The sequence below is a fragment of the Gastrolobium bilobum genome, unplaced genomic scaffold (genome assembly GCF_033153095.1).
Source record: "Gastrolobium bilobum isolate Gb01-03AN ecotype WA unplaced genomic scaffold, APGP_CSIRO_Gbil_v1 utg7904, whole genome shotgun sequence".
Taxonomy (NCBI): Eukaryota; Viridiplantae; Streptophyta; class Magnoliopsida; order Fabales; family Fabaceae; genus Gastrolobium; species Gastrolobium bilobum.
In genome coordinates this window covers 511,629-535,325 of record NW_026899548.1, presented here as the reverse complement: position 1 = coordinate 535,325, position 23,697 = coordinate 511,629, and the positions used below count along the sequence as shown (strand labels likewise).

At 36.9% G+C, this 23,697-nt stretch overlaps 2 protein-coding genes across 2 annotated transcripts; one reads left to right on the top strand and one right to left on the bottom strand.

The window, feature by feature from the left end:
- Nucleotides 1–1,404: 1,404 nt before the first annotated feature.
- LOC133291323 (ATP-dependent (S)-NAD(P)H-hydrate dehydratase) lies at nucleotides 1,405–13,775 on the bottom strand. Its single transcript, XM_061489576.1, has 11 exons — nucleotides 13,532–13,775; nucleotides 13,146–13,222; nucleotides 12,765–12,874; nucleotides 12,555–12,669; nucleotides 11,585–11,647; nucleotides 11,092–11,255; nucleotides 10,577–10,638; nucleotides 10,165–10,231; nucleotides 1,746–1,811; nucleotides 1,505–1,633; nucleotides 1,405–1,432 (listed from the first exon to the last, which is right to left on the bottom strand). Exons 1-11 carry the CDS (start codon nucleotides 13,773–13,775, stop codon nucleotides 1,405–1,407), a joined length of 1,125 nt encoding a protein of 374 aa, XP_061345560.1.
- A 4,806-nt stretch (nucleotides 13,776–18,581) lies between these two features.
- LOC133291338 (protein trichome birefringence-like 11) lies at nucleotides 18,582–23,120 on the top strand (the record flags this gene model as incomplete). The annotated part of the gene is made up of 6 exons (XM_061489591.1): nucleotides 18,582–18,638; nucleotides 18,736–19,154; nucleotides 20,140–20,529; nucleotides 21,261–21,419; nucleotides 21,692–22,021; nucleotides 23,099–23,120. Coding segments are annotated over exons 1-6 (1,377 nt in total), but the record flags the coding sequence as incomplete, so codon positions are not given.
- Nucleotides 23,121–23,697: the final 577 nt, after the last annotated feature.

Genomic DNA, 23,697 nt, shown 5'->3' with positions numbered 1-23,697 from the left:
TATCTTATGTGGGTGAAACAAAGTTGTGGGGTCCACAATTTAAAAAAAAAGAAAAAAAGAAAAGAACAAATAGACACAAGATTTCATGAGTGTTCAACGTAAGATAGTTGTCTTATGTGACATAAAACAATTATTTCCCTTAATTTAAACCTTCTTAATTTTTCTCAGGTTCTTTAAATATATGGCAAAACCTGCGCAATAAGCATCTTTTTCCACTGATTTTTCTTTTCTGATACAAATAGTTGTTAAAAGTTTCACTCTAACTACATGCTTAGAGCTATGCCTAAACAATATAACCCCTTCCATAATTCTTTTCTGACATTTAACCCGTCTACGGCTATTACAATTTTCATTGTTCGGGCAAAAAGGAAAAAAGATCACGAATGAATCAATTATATACTGTCAGATCATCTATGAGGAGGGGCATGGTGAATCAAGGAAATGTACAATATCGTCTAATCCAAAATATCGACTTGTTCTATTTCTGTCTTACAACTTCAAGAGATGTAAAGGGTAATTACCAGGATTCATAATTACGATACATACTGCAGAGTATCCCTGTATCCACAGATAAAGCACTCTAGGGATATGTCAACAAGACATACATTTAGCACAAAGATGAGCATCATATTGTAGTTTTATATGGCCTTAAAAGATCCAAAGGAGATAAAAATCCATTAATTTATGAGCACTCTGATACGAATTTTGAGAATCTTATATTTTCGATACGAGATTCCAAGTCCCATACCTTGTAATAGGATCGTAACATCCTACCACGCTTTGTAGCCCCGGTACCCACGCGGCCTGATTTTACGCTGGTCGCGGCCTGATTTTACGCTGGTCTTTTACTAGCTCTACACGAACACTGCAATGCTAACGTCACCGGCCGAGTCGCGCTGCTCGATTGCAACTAAGAGATATAGTAAAAAGTTCTAATACCAATTTATACGAATCTTGGGAAAATCTCATCCCAAAAGTTAGCTCATAAGATAGGAGAACCTAAAGTCCATATAAACACCACACAAGAATCTTATGTTTCCGATATGAGACTCTAAGTCCCATATCTTGCAATATGGTTGCAACATACTCACTCCCATAGTATTTTTGAGCCTTAATTTTAAGCAGTTTTCTATATGTACCTTTTATTTCTTGAAGTGCATTATGATACTTCAGGGTACATCGTTATTTTGGGATAAACTCTGGTCAACAAACTTTCTTAGACTCTTTATCATGGCACAACAAACAGACAAATTTTAAACATTCAAGTAGACTATACAGAACAGACAGTGAGAAATAAAGACATGAAAGGAGAAAACTCAAAGAAGTTAAAGAGAAAGAAAAGATTCTAGCAGGATAACATCAAATTAGTTGCTAGTGGTAAGTGTCTGCAGGACAGAAACGGAATTAACTGGCAGGACAAATGCCTTCCAAACTGCAACAAAAAATGCAAAAGCTTAAAAATAAGTCACAGTCACAAAACTAATGCCTGTCTAGAATACACTACCTTTTCCCTAAGCATTCAATAATGTCCCCAGTAACTGTTGATCTTTTCTTATCCGAGAAAGCTAGTGCTGCAGCCTTCCTCAATATAGCAGACCCAGCTATGCATCCCAAAACTGTTGGATTTTTATAACTGGAACAAAAATATAATTATGGATATAGCAGGTATTTAAAGATGGGCCTGTACATGTAAGCAAAACAGAAAAAACATTTCTTGTAGAATCTGGAAAGTTATGACAGAGAACCTGGGATTTGAAATAGGATCAGCAGCTAAGATATGTTGACGTGCCCATGACAAGAAGACAGCAACACTGCACCAATTAAGATCAGTATACTTGACAAAATTTCAGATTCTAATGGTCAATGGGGAAGGGTACATAATGGAATGGAATGGAGTGAAGTAGGATGGATTGGAATAAAGATCCCATACCATTGTTTGGATATCAAAGATGGAGTGGAGTAAAGTCTCCACTCTCTAGTTTGGAAATTATAGTAGAAGGGAAGGGAATGGAATGGCATGAATTTTGAATTTTGAATTTTTGCCCTCATATTACCCTTATCTCAAACGCACCAACGTTGAGAACTCCCTTAATGGTGTCAAGAAGCTTTTGATGTTGTTTACAGGACAAAAGTGTAATTTAATAATTATATTCGTAAAATGTAAGTTGGCTGCATCTTATAAACCCAGATGTTTTTGGAGGGAGGGGAAGAAAATTGGAGTATGGGTGGAATGGATTCTACATGTTGCATTTATTCCATCCATCCTATTTGAAAAAATCCAAACAATGATAAGAAATGTCATTCCATTCCCCCTACTTCCATCAATTCAAACTTAGACAACACCATAAATTTTAAACTCGTGTAGTTTCTATTTTCCGCCAATCAGTAAATGATTTGCTTTACTCCAGGATCAATATTTTCTCATAGCTAAGGATAATTCACAACTGAAGTATGCATTACCTGCATTACTTACACAAACAATCTCCTTCCCGAGACCTAAAGTATTTTAATTAGTAGATCTAGTGGGGTGCAGTCAACGGATGAGGGTAGAATTTATTGATTGAAAGAGAAAATCAATATCCTACCTGAAAGTACTGTTGGATATATGCTCTTTTGGTCACTAAAGTCCTATTGGGCTTTAGTGACACTTGAGCCCATGAGGCTTAGGATTGAGTTAGCGTATATATTCATAGTTTTCTCCTCTTGTGCCTCCAAGGTGAACAGATCATCAGAAATAAACCCAAGAGGCAGACGTTCATTATCTGAACGGTTGCCCACACAACCATCTCATCCTCCTCGAGAGATAGTCTGGAAGATCGATCATAGAGGGAACAACTATTGTTCGTGGTCACATAACTACGCCCTTCCAGGTAATCAAAACGATGAAGGTTAATCTTTTCCCTCGTCGTGTCGGTTCGATGCGCTTCCGCATTTCTGGTGAGATTCCTACAATTGGTATCAGAGCCGGATCGCGACGAGGAAAAGAACCAGTTTTGAAATAAATTCATGTGATTGTTTTTGAAAATTATTTTTTGAAAATATGACATCTTTTTTCTATATTTGTTATTTATTTCATGGTGATCATTCGTTTATAATTCTTATTCGATATTGCTTTTAATTTTAATCAGTTAATCGCTTTAATCCATGGTTAGATTCTCTCATGTATTTCTTGATTTGTAACAAGGAGGCTAATCCCATATGATTAGGTTTCTTCCTTGCTGTTTTTTGTTTTTTTTTTTTGGAATTTCTATGTATTTTTCGAATTTCTGTAAAAATTGGAGATCAAGAAACTGCGAAGAACATGAGGATTCAACACTGTCCGAGACTTTTTGTGGACCTCTGGACCTCGGAATTGGACGATCCATATATGGTTGGAAAGAGGACGGAAAGACGATCAAAATGACGGGTGGATCACGGACGTTAGAGCCTCCACGCGCCGCCACTCGCCACCACAAGTGGCTGAGAGTGGGCTTCACTCTCCGAGAAAGATACGGCGCGTGGGGGCGCGTGCCACACCCTTTTTGGGTGGTTCCGGCGGCCGTGTTCTCGTCTCCCCGTGGCGGTCCTTCCCCTGGATTTTCGTGTTGAGATGACTTCGGCGGACGGCGTGGCAAAACAGTTGGCTAGGGTTCCTTTTTTTTGTCTCCTAGGGTTTCTAGCAAAGGATTGGGTCTTTGGGCTTGTGGGCCCATAGATACCCTAAAGGGGCTTGAGACAGATACTAGGGGCTGGACGGAAAAAGAATTTCAAAGTTGTAATTTTATTTATTTATTGATTATTATAGGAAAGCCATGAATTAAAGTTATTTATTTATTATTTAATGCTTTAATTGAATTGTATGAATTATATGTGCGATTAAACATGATGTATGAAATAACATGTCATATAGAATAGGAAGATGCCATATTGTTGCATGATCACATGTCATTACTGCATAGTAGCTATTATGTCTTGAACCGACTAGTATGATAGTTTATGCGTGTAGTTTTTGATTTTAAATATTCCGGTAAAATAAAATTATGATTATTATGATTTTGAAACAAAATCTAGATTAATGGTTATATTAATTTCGAAAATTAATTTAATTATTATGATTTTGGTAAAATCTAGAATAATCAAATTGATTATTTTTGGAGTTTAAAATCAAGACAATTAGTAAGAAAATTTCCTAAGAGAATTCTTTTATTTTGCGAGTAATTTGTGGGTCTACTAAAATGGTAATGTGTTAAACACACGCTGCATACCACAATCATGTATCATGATTGTGTGAAGCACACGCTGCCTATCATGACCGAATTTTAGTACCTTAATGATTTCAAAATTCATATAAGTTAAGTGATGCACCGTTCATCGGCGCTCTTGCTTACATAGTTTTTGAAATCAAACAAAGGATACTCTCAATTAAATAATTCTTGGAAATTGGAAAATATTGCTTATGTTGAATGGAAGGAGATTTAAATTAAAAAATTAATTTAACCTTCAAGCGCATTATAAGGACCATTAATAAAATAATCATGTGAAGTCCCATCGAATAAGCATGATTGGATTTTATTAGATTGGACCTAAATAATTATGGAGGAGATTTAAATTAAGAAATTAATTTAACCTCCAGGCGCATTGTGGGCCTATCAATAAAATAATCATGTGAGGCCCCAACGGATTAGCATGATTGGATTTTATTGGGCCTTAATAATTTCAAAATTTTAATAAAGTATTGTACGGCCCATCGTCGATAATACTAAGTTATTAAAGATAATTTTGAAATTAAACAATGAATTCGACAGGGCTTATGAAAATTCTCAAACAAAAATGTTGAATGGGTGAAGGTTTTAAAAATTAATTAATTTTAAAACATGCGGGCTCCATTTGTGGGTTTATTAGTGAAATGGTTATCGCTGAAGCCCCATCAGATAAGGATAATCAGATTTCACTAGATTAAATCTTAACAATTTCAAAATTTTAGTAAAGTATTGTATGGCCCATCGTCGGCAATGCTTAGACACTAAGGATAATTTTGAAATTAAACAATGGTTAATTACATTCAATTTTGGTAAAATTGTTAACCCTCCCATCGAGGCTCTGGCAATGGCACTGAAAGCCCAAATAACAATTTTGGTTTTTACAAGTCACTTGCCCATCGTAAGCCTTGTAAAGATAAACTAAAGGATTGTTAACAATAAACAAGAGTAGTTATGAGAATCTACTTGCACTTCGTTTGTTTATTGCATTATTTGTTTGTAATTGTGTGCTTTATATGTTTTTCAGAAAATATCTTAGAAATGATTTTGAGTCGAAAACCTCTAGATGGTACCAACTATGAATAAGTGAAAAGCAAATCTTTGATATTGTTCTAAAACATGGAAGCTAAAATTTGTCCTGAAAATGCGAGTGCCATAGCAACCTGCAGAGAATGCGTCTAAGGAAACTAAGATGCATTTCTCAGATTGGGAAATGGCAGATATGGTAGTTCGCTGCTATATTATTGTCAGTCTTTCCAAATACTTGCAGAAGAAAGTGTACATGATTAAGAGTGGAGTAAAAATGCTTCAGACTCTTAATGACATGTTTGCTGCGTCTAGCAGCTCTGCTAGACAGAATGCAGTCGGTGCAAGTTTTGCTAAGAGTCTTGTTAAATCCAAAGGGAAACCCAATGGTGGTAACAAGAACAAAAAGACTTGGTTATCAGTTGTCAAACCAGTTGCTATGAAGAAGCCGCAAGACAAGTTCTTCAAGTGCAGATTGAAGGGATACTGAAAGAAAAATTGCCCAGAGGTGATGAAAAGAACCTGACATGGGCATATCAAGGCCTGATCAGTGAATGAATTATTGATTCAGGAATCACTGATTATGTTTGTTACTCTTTGTAGTAGTTCAAACATAGCATACTTGTCAGCAATGGACATAGATATTTTAAGCTTGAAATTGGGAACTTGTGTCTGCATTTGCAGTAAGACAAGTTATTAATAAGACTATGGTTTTGGGTGACTGTTTATTTGTTCCAGATTTCAGGAGGAATTCAATTTTTGTTAGTTGTTTTGGTTAAAACATGGGTTGACAATGCAATTGATTCCTCAGTTACATTTCGAAGTTCATTTTCGTCTTTTTTTTCTGGTACATTGTTTAAATAGTCTTTATTACCTTTGTCCTATACCCCCTAAATTTTTGTGTTGAATGGAAAGGATGATGAACAAGGATTTTCACCAAAGAAATAAAAGTTTCAAATGAAACATAACTTTGGCCTTTGTGATTGAGTCACATTATCTCAAGTAGAAAATATTTTTTAGTTAAAAAAGAGACTGAAAGTTCAAGAATCTTTTAACTAACAGCTACATGGTAGTCCTATTTGGAAGGTAAAGTGGCCAAGCAATCCTACAAGGGCCAAATAGGTTTTGCGCAACTATTCAACTGGAACTGGTACATACAAATGTATGTGGACCAATTAGCGTTCAGACCAGAAGAGGTGATGAGTACTTCATTATATGAATGTTTACTCTGGATTTGGACAGATGAACCAAGTGCGCCATAAGTCTAAAGCTTTTGGAAATTTCAAGAGGTTTAGTCTGAGGCAGAAAAGCATGTAGGTGTTCAAATCAAAAACACTTTGGTCTGACTAAAGTGTTGGCTACCTGTCTGGTAAGTTCAGGTCTTACCTGATTTAAGAGGGGATAGTTTTTGTAACTGTCAACTCTAAGAACGCATTAGTTGAATGAAGTTGCAGTATGCGAAAATCAAACATTTCTAGACTTGGTGAAGATCATGTTCAGTTATTCATCTTTGTCAATGTTGTTCAAGGGAGATGCCTAAGAGAAGGAAATGTACCTTCTTAACTTGATTCCGTCAAAGTTTGTTGTAAAGACACCTAAAGAATTATGGAAAGGGTGCAAGCCCAGATCAAACCATATTCGGATTTAGGGTGCTACGACACACGTCCTACAACAGCAGTCAAATGAGATGGAATCTTATATGGAAGAGTGCATATCTTTTGGCTACCCTAAGAGAACTAGAGATAATTTCTTATTTAGTCTTAAGGACAAGATAATCTAAGTGAACACTCACATGATTTTCTTAAAGGAGGACTAGATAAGAAATTATAAGCTCTTAAGTTAGGTTATTCTTGATGAGATTTATCTCAGATCAAGAATTTCCAGAATCTCTAGAAGCTTCATCCACTGTTCCCTTGATTGTTCAAGAGGGGATAGATATATCTCTAAGTGAACAAACAAGAGAACCATGATGGAAATTCAACATGATAATATATAAGTGAAACTAGTAGAAATATTAGTATCACATGTAAAGGAACAATATCAAGGATAAGCGGATCCTCAAGAAATTGAAGATCCATCATTTGATCCACTCTTTGTTTTACCTATAAATACACAAGGTCTAGTGCAGTACCTTCGTAGTGGAAGAGAACCTTGTTAACTCTCAAGTTGTCTCTTGTTGAGTGATATTGATCCTACTAGTTACGATAATGCACTAGAAGATGTTGTTGATCAAGTGTTGCTCAAGCCATGAACAATGAGATAAAATACTTGTATTTCAAATTTGTTCGGTCCTAGTAAAAACACCAAGAGGGGTAAAACCCACAAGGTGCATGTGGACATAAAAGGCAAAGTGAGGATGGACAGGAAGGTGAAAACCTTCAAAGCTAGCTTGGAGGCAATTTTTGCCAGACGCCATGCTTGGGTCTATCCTTATTCTCTTAGTTGCTATAAGTCTCAATTATGAGATTTCATTTTGGGAGTTGGATGTCAGGATATCTACATACAACAACCAAAAGGGTTTATAGCAAATTGGTAGAAACACATGGTATGCAAGTTGTGAAAGTCTATTTCATAGACTTAAGCAAGCATCCAGGACTTGGAACATCAGTTTTGATCAGGTTATCAAAATTTTGATTTTGAGAGAACCTTGATGAATGATGTGTATTTGTATGTAAAGGATACAACGGAAGACAGTAGTTTTTTCTGGTACTTTATGTAGATGATTTGCTCCTTATTGGAAACAATGTGGATGTAATATCAAGCATAAAGAGTTGGCTAAGTTAGTGTTTTGGTATGGAAGTACTGTGAAAGCCAATTATATTCTTGGTATAAAACTCTTATGAGGCCGGAAGAATAAGTTGTTGGCATCACCTCAGGCTACTTATATTGACAAAACTCTTGCCAAAATTCAACATGAGAATTCTAAGAGAAGAATTATAATTCTCAGATGTGGAATTCATCTTCCTAAGGAGTGACCAAAGACTTCTAAGAAGGAAGAATGCATGAGCAAGATATCTTATGCTTTGGCAAAGGTAGACTCACGTATATCATGTTGGGCGTTAAACCAGACATCTGTCACGCAGTGGAAGTAGTGAGATAGTACCATTTTGAACCTAGAGGAATACTAGATTATTGTTAAGCATGTACTCAAGTATCTTTGGAGAACGAGAGATTATATGCTGGTATATTCTAGTGGGAGTCTTGAAAAGCTGAGTTTTCAAAAATTCAGTTATTTCAAGTGGATATTGACTCAAGAAAATCAACCTCGAGCTATGAGTTTCTCACTAAACTCAAATAGCATTAGAGGTGGATCTTGCAGACCCAGTTGCTAAGAGTTTGCCTGAACTTGTGTTCGAGAGGTATGTTACTTCTTTGGGTCTTAGGAGGATCCCAGACTTGCATTAAGCAAGTGGGAGTTATTGGTTTCATTGTGCTCTTGGAGTAAGATGATGAAACAATAAAATAATTTTCTGAATTTCATAAATAAGATTTTATTTATTTATTTTGCGCACTATTTACAAACATAAAGGTCCGGATCAAATTGTGGAGTATATGATCATATGGATATGTTCATGGAGGACATGATCATAGGTTCTCACAATTGATGAATGGATTCACAGCTATTAAATAAAGTTGGGCACTTTATTTAGGCTGCAATATTTTATGAAATAGTTTTGTCCGAATCATTGTAAAATATTGGTGTGAAATAACATTCACATTGAAAGGATCAAGGAGAGATTTGATTAAGGTTGTTTTTTCTGTCATAAGGTATCAAATCTCCAGTTAACTATAGTTATGTGATTGCTCTTAATCCTGAGTTTATTATAAATAGGTAATTAAATAGTCTTCATTCTTTGATTTACCAACGGGTGAGGTCTGATCTTTTGACGGCCAATAACTCGGTGTTTTGGGAGTGAGATTATTTGATTATCAGTATTTATGAGATAAACAACAAGGAATTTATAGGAAATGTCCCCTTGATATATTTCGGTACTTGGATATTAAAGACACTGGCCAGTGCATGTAATCCATTAGAGAAATTATCAAAGTCAAGGAAATAAATAATTGATTGGGTTACAGAAAACTAATCAATGAATTATAGACATTCTATAAAGGGGCAATGCATATTAATGTTATAAATGTCATTATTCTTGGAGTTCACGTTCGGGTTTTTAGTGGAGTAGCACTGAATTAGATAATCTTGTAAAGATTATCAAGAGCCTTGATCAATGACAAATGGTAGGTCCCCAGGCTAGCTCGAGACAAGGGATGGGGTATATTATCAGATGATGATAGCTTATGGGCTACATGGTCTTGGGTTTACGAACTCAAGTTTGTATCTTAAAGAGCAAGTGGGAAATTGTTGGATATATGCTCTTTTGGTCACTAAAGTCCTATTGGGCTTCAGTGACACTTGAGCCCATGAGGCTTAGGGTTGAGTTATGTCTAAGACCTAAGCGTATATATTCATAGTTTTCTCCTCTTGTGCCTCCAAGGTGAACAGATCATCAGAAACAAACCCAAGAGGAAGACGTTCATCATCTGAACGGTTGCCCACACAACCATCTCATCCTCCTCGAGAGATAGTCTGGAAGATCGATCATAGAGGGAACAACTATTGTTCGTGGTCACATAACTACGCCGGTGAAGGTTAATCTTTTCCCTCGTCGTGTCGGTTCGATGCGCTTCCGCATTTCTGATGAGATTCCTACAAGTACATCATCAAATTTTGAAATGGATAGGTAGCATAGAAGAGTGAAGGAAGGTGTAGAAAAATCAATTATTCGAAGAAAAAAAACTCCATCTCACAAAAGAGAGGAGGCATCTAAACATATAGCAAAAAATTTCCCGTCGAGGAAACCCAAAAAGAAAAAGAAAAAGAAAAAGAAAAATGACTTGCCTTCCAGAAAGGATATCACCTTGGCCACCACAACGCCTAGGAGAACCATAGATACTCACTGATTTGACTGTATGAATAATAATATAACCACAGTCAAATGATTTCCATATCTGCAAATCTCTATTATGATATTACATATGCTGGTGCAATGTGCATACAGGACTGTCTATTGCACCATCCCCAGGTTTTAGGTCATGCTTGGTAGAACATTTCTGTCTGTTCCAAAACCTAAAGCCCTTATTCAATTCAGGCATAGGAGACACCCAACATATGCACCAAACTAGACAAATTTAGAACGACAAAGTTCTTTATTGCAATTGCAAAATGTTCGAGTGAAAGAACGATGAATGAGAAACTAAGTTCATCTTGAACCTCTCTGGAAAAGAAAGACTTACATTTACCAAAAACCTACCTGTGTCACCATCACTTATGAGATCAGATTTTCCTTTCCTTAGGATAGTAACACCACCAATCCTACCCATGAACAGTCCATAATTGTCATTAAAATGGTGTGCTGAATCACAGATAATAATGAAAAATCACTGAAATGCATCTGGCATCAAAGCAAACTACTTGGAATTATGCCATTATCTAATTCCTTGTATTGCTAAATGATGCTAATTTTCTTTTAGCAAGACATGAAAAGGATCATATTCTGCTTTCACATTCCGCACTGTGCTCAAGCAAGTAAATTTCACAATGCAGAATAAAGACAAACAACTGATACTTTTTTTTTTTTTTTGTATATCACAACTGATACTTTTTTAAATCTCTGTTAGTAAGAGTATTTGTTTGGATTTTACAGAATTTGCATACTCAAATTGACTATCTAGATATAGATTTCATAAATAGAATACAATAAATACACAAGGATCAATTGCCTGAAAACACTGACACAAAATCGGTAATTTGAAACAAGAAACTTACTGTTTGGCAACAGATAGCAATTGCTGAGGAGCATCTACGTCATTTACTTCAGAACTCAGTACTTTCTGAACAAGGCGCTTATATTCATTGACATTTGGTGTTAGAACAGCTAAGGCATAGCCACTAACAAGGTCAAGATTATTTGTAACAAGAAAAAGTCCATCCTGAAAATCACCCAAAATTTGACCAGAATGTTCAAATATATACCGTCTTAAAATGCAAGAATATGCACATGTTAATCAGGCCATGTCTCGGGTGTCTAAACCTTTTTGGAGTTACCCAACCCTAATTATCTCTTTGAGACGAGTTGGTTCCCTCTGGTATCCCCACGAGCTTCGACTCTTTGAGCCGGCTATGGGACTAATCTGGAGTGCGGGGGAACAGTGATGGCTAAAGGTTCAGCCCCCTCCCCAAGAATGCATTCAGCGGGAATCGAACACATATCCAACCCCACTAACTCAGCGCCAGGGTGTCTAAACCTTAATATACATACCCCATCTATAACTATTGGGATGTTTGACTTTCTTGCATGTCTCATGATGTCACTCACACAGTCCTGAAAACATCTTGCAAATATTAGAATAAAAAGATCATGGACATTGGCAGGTGGAGGGTCATAAAATTAAAAGCATATAAGACAATATCATAGATCTCAAATGAAAAAAATGTATTGCCTATGTCCCTATACCACAACAGGGAAAGAGAAAAACTTTATTATTAGAACTTCAGTACAAATTAGTTTTAAGTTTCAAGAGTTATGAGCTCAAGCTTTATCAAAATTTAAGCCAAATTAGCTTTCACATAAATAAGGGGTAGAATCCATAGAAGGGTCAGGCCCATTGTGTGCGTGTATAGTAGGCAACCTTATGTTGCATTAGTAAGAGGCTAATTACATAATTCCAACTTGTGACCTCCAGGTCACATGGTGACAGCACCAACCGTTGTGCTAAGGCCTCCCCTTCGAGCTTTCACATGAATAAAAACAAACAAAAAAAGTTCTTGGGTTCTTCTCCAATAGTTTATTTTCTTATAACGAGACTTGTTTTTCAGTCTCTTAGTCATCATTATTCATTATGCCATAGCTGTTTTCTTTTCTTTTTTTAAAAAAGAAAGAATAATCCATATTTATAACTAACATTACATGAAAGGATGAGATAATATATGCTTACTGAAAAAAGAATGAATGTAGTTTACCACCCTCCACGGTTACATGTTGTACATATTAGGGAATTGTGTAAACTGTATAGTTATAACCAGGCCCCAATCTAATGTCACACGTCATTTGGTCAGAAGATATATAACTAAAAGACTAAATGGACACAACTCACTAAAAATGAGAAAGAAAAGTTGAGAACTTAAGATAGCACTAAATCCAAGAGTAAACACAATATGTTAAAGATAAGCAAGATACCCATGTGTCTAATAAAGCTGGCACCCAGAGAAGCATTCAAGAGAAAGCATACCAGAAGAAATGGGTCTCTTCCAAGGCCTGGACCAACAACTAGACAGGTAAATCTTTCCATCCACTTATCAACTTCAGCAAGAACCTTGCTTGACATAGATCTTTTGTATTCCTCCCTGAAATTAGTCTCTCATTAAAAACAACATCCACTTGATTTTGAAATGTCCATACAGAACGATGAAGATTAAGTAGAAGACTGAAAGTTGTGTACCTGACATTGTAAGATTCTTCTAAAACAGGGTGCACAATCAACTCAGGACTGTAGCTTTTAATAACAGGAGCAGCATCTTTTGTACAAAACACGTGGGATAGATCTGCACCCTGCATGGGTGGGAAAATAGTAGGATAATTTAAATTAACAGGAATAGTTTTTATATTTATGGGGGAAGAGAGGAGGGGAGAGAGAAGAGGGTTCAGAAATAACTTCAAAATATATAGACAAATAGAAACTTGAAGAAATAGTAAGGTAATCTGTGAGTCAGGATACCAATAAAAAAAAAGGTAATCTGTGAGTCATTCAATCAAGTGAACCAAATGGAGAATTCAGTGCCAGGGGGAAAAGGCTAAATAGTAAAATAGTGCAGGTACTAACAATTTTTAAGGCTGAAATTGCAGCAAAATATGGAGCACCTGTGTATTCACGGCAGCCTCCAATAACAGCTATATTTCCTGATTTGAAACATGTGAAGGAAACATTAGATGTTTCTTCTTTTCTTCAGCCACAAAATAAAAAACATAAGTCACATGTAATATAAATTTCTGAATTATCTATTATAGATTAACACAGCTCACCACATGAAATGAATGAAAGAACTAAGAAAGAAACTTGCCCCGGCATACTTTCAGTGATGGTAAAAAAAAAATTATAACACGGACAAGGAATAAAAAAGAAGCATAGCTGTATAACAAGTAAATTGCAACATGGTATGATTAACGAAAGACATTACTTTTTCATTGGGAATTACAAGAATGTTATACCTGCCTGGCCTTTATGTCTGCTAGGATCAAGGGCTGGAATAATTGCTCGAATAATACTCTCAGAGTCAACCTCAACAGACCTTAGGCCTTGCATATCTCTAGAATGGATTTGTTGATCAATTCCAATGGAGCCTCCCACAGATCTTATCAAGAATTGTTGTCTTCTGAAAACAGGAGAACAAGCCAGTACACAACGTTTTGCACAATCCAAGAAGGCTATCTGGGAATTCATGCCATGTTTCATTAACATGAGCAAATGACACTCCCATATTCACAACCCAAGCAAGAATCTCTCTTATACTTCCAAAAGTGACAAGATGAAGAACCCCATTTTATTTATCAGAATGAGCAAAAAAAGGCTCCACTCATTGTCTCTGTCCGAGTGTGTGTATATATATATATATAAAAGAGCAATAAACTCAAGAAAATCTTCTAAAACAACATCAACATCAACATCAACAACACCTTTATCCCAAATTAATTGGGGTCGGTGGTAGATGAACCCACATGAAAGATACAAAACGGTTGAAAAAAAGTAAAAAAAAATAATAAATAAATAAATAAATAAAAATACACAAATAAAATAATAAAATAAAATAAAATGAAATAAAAATATATGTATATATAAATAAATAAAAGTAAAAAAGAAAGGGACAAGAAGAAGTGGGGGAAATGAAGGGGAAAAAGACTAAAAAAGGACCATCTGGAACATAGGAATAACAGCGAGTCTAACCCTCCACCATACTTATAGCTTTTCTCCATTCCTTTCTAAGACATACTGTCCGCCAATCTATATCCCACTCCATTAAATCTTGTTTTACTACTTTCCCCCAAGTAAGCTTCGGCCTACCTCTGCCTCTTTTTGTGTTTAGCTCTTGGTAACAAACTTCTGTTCTTACAGGAGCATCCATGGGTCTTCTCATCACGTGCCCAAACCACCTCAATCTATGTTCTCTCATCTTCTCGGCTACCGGTACTACTCCGACCTTTCGTCGAATATCTTCATTTCTTATCTTATCCATCCTTGTGTACCCACACATCCACCTTAACATCCTCATCTCTGCTACTCCCATCTTATGCTCATGTTGCCTATGTGCTGGCCAGCATTCCGCTCCATATAGCATTGCCGGTCGTACTGCCGTTTTATAGAATTTTCCTTTTAACTTCAGGGGAATTTTGCGGTCACACAAAAATGCAGATGCACTACGCCATTTCATCCACCCTGCTCTGATTCTGTGATTTACATCCTCATCAATCTCTCCACCATTTTGTAAAATGGAGCCCAAGTATTTAAAAGCATTTTTTTTGGGTGCCTCTTGACCATTTAGATGCACAGGTTCTTGGTCCTCATCTTGTACCAGAGAAAACTCACACTTCAGATACTCAGTCTTGCTTCGACTTAATGTGAATCCTCTGGATTCCAATGTGCTTCTCCACAATTCAAGTTTTCTATTAACACCCTCCTTGCTCTCATCAATAAGCACAATATCGTCTGCAAAAAGCATACACCATGGCACTTCCTCTTGAATATCTTTTGTTAGTTCATCCATAACTAAGACAAATAGGTAAGGACTTAGAGCCGACCCTTGGTGTACACCTACCGTGATAGGAAAATAACTTGATGATCCGTTACAAGCTTTTACACATGTAGTAGCCCCATCATACATATCCTTGATTGCCTTTACATACTTTAATGGAACCTTTTTCTTCTCCAGGACCCACCATAAAACTTTCCTTGGAACCCTATCGTATGCTTTCTCAAGGTCTATGAACACCATATGCAAGTCCTTCTTCTTTTCTCGGTATCTTTCCATTAGTTGTCGCATCAAGAAAATGGCTTCCACGGTACATCTTCCTGGCATAAATCCAAATTGATTTACAGAAACCTTGGTATCTCTCCTCAAGCGATGTTCAATAACCCTCTCCCACAGCTTCATAGTATGACTCATTAGCTTAATGCCTCTATAGTTTGAACAATTCTGTATATCTCCCTTGTTTTTGTAGATAGGCACAATCATACTTTTCCTCCATTCATCAGGCATCTTATTCGTCTGGAGAATCTTATTAAAAAGATTGGTCAACCATTTTATTGCCACATCCCCCAGGCCTCTCCACACTTCAATAGGGACACCATCAGGCCCCAAGGCTTTATTAGTCTTCATCCTCTTTAAAGCCTCCTTAACTTCATGTGTATTAATTCTGCGTACAAATCTTCTATTCATATCATCATATGCGTCCTCTAAGTCCACCTCGCTTGTATTTCCATCCCCATTAAACAGCTTGTTGAAGTATTTCAACCATCTTTCATTTACATCTTCATCTCTCACCAGAAGTTTTTGATTTTCATCCTTGATGCATCTAACTTGAGTGAGGTCTTTACTTTTCTTATCCCTTATCCTTGCAAGTTTATAAATACCTCTTTCACCATCCTTGCTCCCAAGACTTTTATACAACTCGTCGAAAACCTTGCCTCTCGCTTCTCGCACTGCTTTCTTTGCATTTTTTCTCGCCAATCTAAACTTTTGCAGGTTCTCTTCATTGGGACTTTTATGCAAAGATCTAAAGCACTCCTTCTTATGTTTAATTGCCTCTTGCACCTCTCCATTCCACCACCATGTTTCCTTTGTATGAAATCCATTTCCTTTGCTTTCTCCCAACACCCTCCTTCCCAAATTTTGAATACACTTAGTCATCTCATTCCATATTGCATTTACTCCTCCATCAAACTCCCAAGGTCCTTCGTGCAACATTCTATCATTGTACTCTCTCTCTTTTCCCTCCTTAAGCTTCTACCACCTTATCCTTGGATTCTGAGCCCTCTTCTTCATTGTACGTACTTTGTTGAACCGAACATCCAAGACTACCAGCTTATGTTGCGTAGCAACACACTCTCCAGGGTAGACCTTACATTCGACACAAGAAGTTCTATCTTCTCTTCTAGCCAGAAAGAAATCAATCTGACTACGATTATGGCCACTATGATAAGTGATCAGGTGTGACTCCATTTTTTGAAAAAAGGTGTTCACTAACATCAAATCGTAGGCTAGTGCAACATTCAAGATATCTTCTCCAGTCTCGTTTCTCGTCCCATAGCCAAAACCTCCATGGATTCTATCAAAACCTCCATTGTTTTTACCAACATGACCATTTAGATCTCCTCCTACGAAAATCTTCTCCTCTCGAGGTATTCCCCTCAAAACCTCCTCCAAGTCTTCCCAAAATTGGCTTTTATCAGTTGGTTGCAATCCAATTTGGGGTGCATACACACTGAGGATATTCAGGATTAAGTCACCCACAACAAGCTTAACCAGAATAATCCTGTCGCTTTTCCTTTTGACGTCCACAACTTTATTTCTGAAACTTTTGTCGATCATAATTCCAACACCATTTCGACTCTTGTTCGTACCTGTGTACCATAACTTGAAACCAGTTCCATCCACTTCCTTGGCCTTTTCTCCAGCCCACTTAGTTTCTTGCAAACAAACAATATTCACTTTCCTTCTAGCAAAAACATCTGCCAACTCCCTCAATTTACCCGTTAAGGTTCCTATGTTCCAGCTTCCCAATCTCATCCTTAACCCCTGGGCTGTGCCTGCCCGCCACGCTCGCCCATCTGCGTGTTGGGACCCTGGCATACTTCTCACCAAATCCGGGTGAAGACCTGGCGCCTTGCCTTGGGGCAAGGACCCTAGCCCACTTTTCACTACACCTCGGGCCCGATGCAGCGCCTTGCCTTGTGGCAAGGACCCTAGCCCATTTTTCGCTACACCCGGGGCCCGGTGCAACGCGTCGCTATGAAGGGTACGCCCCAACGAAAAATCATATAGGTTCATCACATAAAAATATAGCTGTTTTTTACGGCCGGTTCGCAACACCTGACGCCAACCCTCCTCCTTTATCCTGGCTTGGGACAGGCCATGCATGCAAGCACACATGGGCAGAGTTAAGAAAATCTTCTAAAACCAGGACGAAAAATTATTATGTACAACAGGGTTAGTGTTAGTAATGTGACAAATAATTAGGTGTCCAAGGGACCAGATGGTTGTAAAAGCAAAATAGTCCTACGGTGACAAGCTATTTATTTGAGATTTATGAGAAAACACAACAATTCAGAATATTTGATAGTCATCAAAACGGGAGTTGAATATAAAAAAAAAATGTTCATCTCATAAGCACTAAATTTCAAAGTTAATTTATTTATGATACAAACAAGCGAATAATAATAGCTAGCATGTCAATATTAGCATTATGCGGTATATTACTAATTTCTTCAGCTAACCAACTAAAATTCTTACCTGCAATATCTCAAAAATAAATTACTAATTTCAAAGTTACTAAAAATTTCAACCTAATATATGAATTTTTTAGTTGAAGAAACCTGTAAATACATTAGGTTGAAATATACCGCATTTCAAAGAACTTAAGATAGCACTTAATCTCTTGATATTTAGCTGAAGAAACCTGCAATATACCGCATTTCTTCAGCTTATCTTAAATTAAGCCATGTTTTCTATTTTAATCAAATCCCCGGCAAGGGTGATCGAATTCAGATACAAGTTTATGAATTTGACACAGATACAAGACTCAAAATTCCCAGACAACACAAGACAGTGACCCACAAATTTCACAATACCTCCAACTCATACATTTTTGGCGCGTGTATTACGGTCCATTCAGAAGCCTAATTTCTTCCAGTATTTTCAAACGAACGTGTGACACGTGTCATCCTACCGTTACCCCATTTTCATTCCAATTAGTCAATTACCATAGAGATAGAGGTATAGTGGACTCACCCACGTTTACACCATTGCCAAGTTGTCTTATATAACTCTGAAGCAAAATCCCCGTTTTGTTTTAATCAATACTTCACCAAATCTCACTGCGTCTAGAAAAGAAAATAATTGAAAACCGGTGAATGAATACTCCTTTGCTTTCGTTACACCCATCTCTTTCTTTCGGCTTTTCATTGATGGTATTTACTAAACTGACCTACCAAGCAAAGCTAAAGCTAACAAAAGATGCTTCTGATTAATTGTGGTGTGGGGCATGAATGAATGCCATGTTGCTTGCATGCTACCCTTCTGTGCTTACAAGTTTCCGTTTTTCTGTGTGTCCCGTCATCAGTGTTGACCACTGCGACCGTTAGAGCAATACCCAGAATCTAAAATTTGAATTTTATTGTAACTTAAAAGAGCTCATAACAGCAAGAAGTTGAAGCCATGTCAGTTTTTGAAGCTTTTAAGAGGGCTAAGCGCTTTAGGTTGTTTGAGCCGTCTCTGGGCGTTCTTGGGTTTGTTGTTGTTACTGCCTTTGTGATTTGCTGCTTCTTCTATTTGGATAACAGAGATTTTGCTACAAGATTTGGGTTCTTGGATCAACCTCAGAGGTTTACTTGGCTGCGGATAAAAGGCTCTACTGAGGAACGCAGAGTTGAGTTTCTTGGAGAGAAGGGTGGTGGGTGTGATTTGTTTGATGGGAAATGGGTTTGGGATGAGAGCTACCCATTGTATCAGTCAAAAGATTGCAGCTTTCTTGATGAAGGATTTCGGTGTTCAGAGAATGGACGACGTGATTTGTTTTACACCAAATGGAGATGGCAACCCAAAGATTGCAACTTACCCAGGTAGAGGTTTGATGCTTGTTGATTGTTCTTCATTGCTTTCACAGTTTCACTTTATCACTTTCAAGTTGATTATGTTTTTCGTTGCTTTCAACTCTGAGAAAATAAAGATGAAGATGGTAAATTAAATTGCTGGTCTAATAATTTCAATTGTCTTTTTAAGGGAAAAAAAAAACAAAATCTGGTATGATGCTACCAGCAAACAATGTTTATCCTTAATTTTGAGTATTTGGCAAGTTGGAACTTGGAATGAAATAAAAAATAATAAAATAAAGGGGAAAAAACTCAATGTGTATGATTTTGAATATCTTTAAAACCCTCTTTGACAGCGACCATCTTATCCGGCATCTTGACAGAGACCTAACGGTTGGATTACATTTAGCTATCCGTTTTTTCAGAATCACTTTTTTCAGAATATGAAGCTCCGTGAAAAATAACAAGAATGATGAAATGTTCAATTTCGTTTGCATTTCATTAACGGTGGAAGACAATTTAAGTACCATTCCTATTTTACCAGTAAATATTTGTCTTTCGTTTTCCTGTTCCATGCTTCCACGTCATTTTCAATATTTTTCTCGTTTATCTTTTCCTTCATTTGGAATAAACAGCAACCCTTGTTTCCTTCATATGTCTACAGGCCTTTTATACATCTTGTATTGTTTATTTATTTATTTATTTTTTATACTGCCTGTTTGTATTTGTGAAATAATAATAATAAAAATATAAAATTGGTGAATTTCAATAATTTTATTTCTGCACAGTAGCCTACCTGTCAGTGTTTTGAATGCTGAAATCAAAGACTAGTTTTGTCTCTGTTGTGATGTTTTGAGGTTGGTGGTACCAATGAATCATGGGGTTTTATCGATGAGGCCAATGGCTTTGTATTCAATTGTTTCATTTATATTGAGTTGTAATATTGTTTCCTCTGATTTAATGCAAAAGTAAAGGAAGTATACTTACACCTTTGATTTATCACTAATAAAAACAGATTCAATGGAACAAAGATGTTGGAAAAACTGCGAAACAAACGCTTAGTGTTTGTTGGGGACTCAATTGGGAGAAACCAATGGGAGTCGCTCTTATGCATGCTCTCTTCTGGAGTTCCTAACAAGGAATCAATATATGAAGTGAACGGCAGCCCAATTACAAAGCACAAGGGGTTCTTGGTGTTCAAATTCAGGGATTTTAACTGTACAGTGGAATACTATAGAGCTCCATTTCTTGTATTGCAGAGCAGGCCTCCTACTGGAGCTCCTGGAAAGATTAGGACAACTCTGAAAGTGGATAAAATGGATTGGAACTCTTTGAAGTGGAGAGATGCAGATATCCTGGTTCTTAACACAGGGCACTGGTGGAATTATGAGAAAACCATAAGAGGGTATTTCAATCCTCCCCAGATTTTTATTGATTCAGCATTTCCTGTCACTAGTTTAGCTTTAAAATATCAAAATACGTTGGTAAAAAAAAGTTCAAACAGAATGACATTTAAAATTGGGTTGCATCAGGGGTTAGCTTTTCCCACCTGTTAACCCCGGATGAAATGCTTGATTGTTCACCTCTTGATGGGGTCCTGAATATCTATAACTTAAGCTATTCTTATCTATTATCTTTTAGTGGTAATTAGACAGCTCCAGAATGATAACAAAAGGGATTGAAATTGTGATGATGATTAATTAATTATGGGGAAATGATAGTTTAAAAAGAATGGTTATAAGAGGATCTTTTCCCATTTTGTTTTTCTGCCATTCCTTTCTTCAAGCTATTTTTATTTATTATTTTCCATGCTATTGTTTTTCAAGAGTTCACCTTTCCCTTCCTTTTGTGCTGAGATAAAATTTCAGTTGATTGGATTATGATGCCCAAGACATCTGATTTTCTGCTGAATCCATGTAAGATATCAACTCTATATTTTATCAGATTTGAATCAGAGCAAACCGTGGCACTAAGATCCACTAATATGATTAACTGTGTGCCTTCTTAATTCCTTGAATTTCAACTATGCCAAACTAGTGGTTGCATCACTCTTAAACCGTGAGTCTGTGACATAATGACATTTATCTATAATTTTTGGACTGGAAAAAGGATTGAAATTTTTCTATATTTGTTCAGGCGCTGTTATTTCCAAGAAGGTATGGAAGTGAAGTTGGAAATGCAGGTAGAAGATGCATACAAGAGGTCCATTGAGACAGTGTTGAACTGGATACAAGAAACAGTAAATCATAGCAAGACGCAGGTTTTCTTTCGTACTCTAGCCCCAGTACACTTCAGGTTTGTTTGGCAATTCAAATGATGAGTTCCCTGCACTTCTATTGTTTGACTTCTTTTTTTACCTCACTATACTGTACAATTGTGTACCACTGCCTTGAATATTCTAAATATTTAATATTTGAACTGATCCAACGCTGTTGAACCTAAATTTTTGGATCCCTAGGCCTGGGTTCTGTGAATCATATATTTGCATATTGTTTTCTGAATGATATAAAGTGCTTCCATAGTCATCAATTTATTAACTAAATTGATTGGTCTGATATGTTTCACAGAGGTGGGGATTGGAGAAATGGTGGAAACTGTCATTTGGAAACAGTACCAGAGCTTGGCTCCTCATTGGTGCCTAATGACAACTGGTCACAATTTAAAGCAGCCAATGCTGTGTTATCAGCACACATAAATACTTCTGAAATTACCAAGTTCAAGGTATTGAATGTAACCCAGATGACTGCTCAGAGAAAAGATGGGCATTCATCTATCTATTATCTGGGTCGTACCGTGGGTCCTGTGCTTCCTCATCGCCAAGATTGCAGCCATTGGTGCCTGCCTGGTGTGCCTGATTCATGGAATGAGCTGCTTTATGCACTGTTGCTTAAATATGATGCTGCTCACATACAAAACTTGTAACAGCCATGAGTACGATTCGCTGAGAAATCCTTTTATTGTGCTGCATGAATTCATGGAGCTTTATACACACGAATATACCAATTCTTTCCTATAAGTGTTGCAAAGAACAACACCAGATATTTCACAGCAGAGATCTACAAATAGGGACAAAAGGTATCAGATTTTATTGCTGCCAATCACCAGTAATAATTATTTGCCTTTATAAGAAGCTCTACATTTTGGGGGCTTGGACATCAGTTTTGAAATACAACGCTGTTGGCAGCAAGAAACCATTAGTTTCTCACTTTTGGTAACCATCTTGTGATTAGATGAGGGAGGAAAGAAACTGTAATTATCAAAAAATTTATAAGTTATTATGAACACGATTTTGATACAAACTGAAAGATTATTAGATTATTGCAAACTCATCATGCCAACTACTACTCTTGAAACAATGTGTTACCATTCGCATTATAGAGGAGGATACTGTGTGACGCTGGCTCAATCCATGAATCAACTAAGGATAATCTCTTTTCGAATGACCAACCTCGCAACACTTAAAACAACTGGTTTGCTGAAAAACATGCCCTGTGTAGAATCTCCCATAATGCTAATTCGAAGAACCTTGTTAACCACCTCCGATTGATTTATATTGGGAAGAACTTTTCAGGTCGTTAGCAGGCCGAAAGGATTTTTGCTGCCAAGATCACTCAGGTGCTCCTCTAAAATTACTACCAATGCTATGATCTCTGTTGAGATATATATAAAAACAAATCTCAAAAGCTAGCTCAAAGGGTGGGAGTGCCCAAGGCCTTATAAAGGCCACATTAGTTGCTCATACAACCAATGTGTAACTATATATCTCTACACGCAACCCCAAAAGCTAGCTCTAAGAGTGGGAGTGCCCAAGACCTTATAAACTCTACATTAGTTGCTCATACAACCAATGTGGGACTATATATCTCAACACGCCCCCTCACACGAGAGCCCTTTGGGCTTGAAGCGTAGATTATGCACAGGCCTAATTTTTGGTTTAGGGGACGGTGAGGCTCTGATACCATGTAAAGAACTTTGGGATACACCACCCCAAAAGCTAGCTCAAAGGGTAGGAGTGCCCAAGGCCTTATAAACTCCACATTAGTTGCTCATACAACCAATGTGGACTATATATCTCTACAATCTCAAAATAATTTATCTTATCTAATTTTTTTCTGCTGCATACCATGTAACGTTATATCCTCCAACTGTCTAATTTCTATCCTTTTAACACAATCAACAGCTGCCTGTAGCATAAGAAGGAAACTAATTTTATTTGGGAGGACACCAACTCATAGAGACTTCTCTAGACCTTTTGAAAATCTCCTGAAACAAGTTGTATGGTTCGGTATCAGGCAAAGAGTCTGGAAGTCTACCTCAAACTCTCTAGCCTTGCCTTGAACTAGTTAAATTGTCCAAACTTTCTCACCCCACCGCATGATATGGACTAAGCATCTCGTTCCACCACTTTTTCTCAATTTCTCTACACTATATACACTGGCGGCCACTTGTTAGCCAGCTGGTGTCTTGGCACCAGTTAATTTTTAGAAATGATACAATTTTTTTTAAAAAAATTATGATATAACTTTAGCACTAGTTGAGTTTTTATAAACAATACAACTTTAATACCGGCTAA

Coding starts and splice junctions, on each gene's coding strand:
- LOC133291323 (XM_061489576.1), bottom strand. CDS start 13,775: ATGAAACATGGCATGAATTCCCAGATAGCCTTCTTGGATTGTGCAAAA. Junction 12,875..13,145: donor CAATTTCAGCCTTAAAAATT/GTTAGTACCTGC, acceptor CCACCCATGCAG/GGTGCAGATCTATCCCACGT. Junction 12,670..12,764: donor GAAGAATCTTACAATGTCAG/GTACACAACTTT, acceptor GACTAATTTCAG/GGAGGAATACAAAAGATCTA.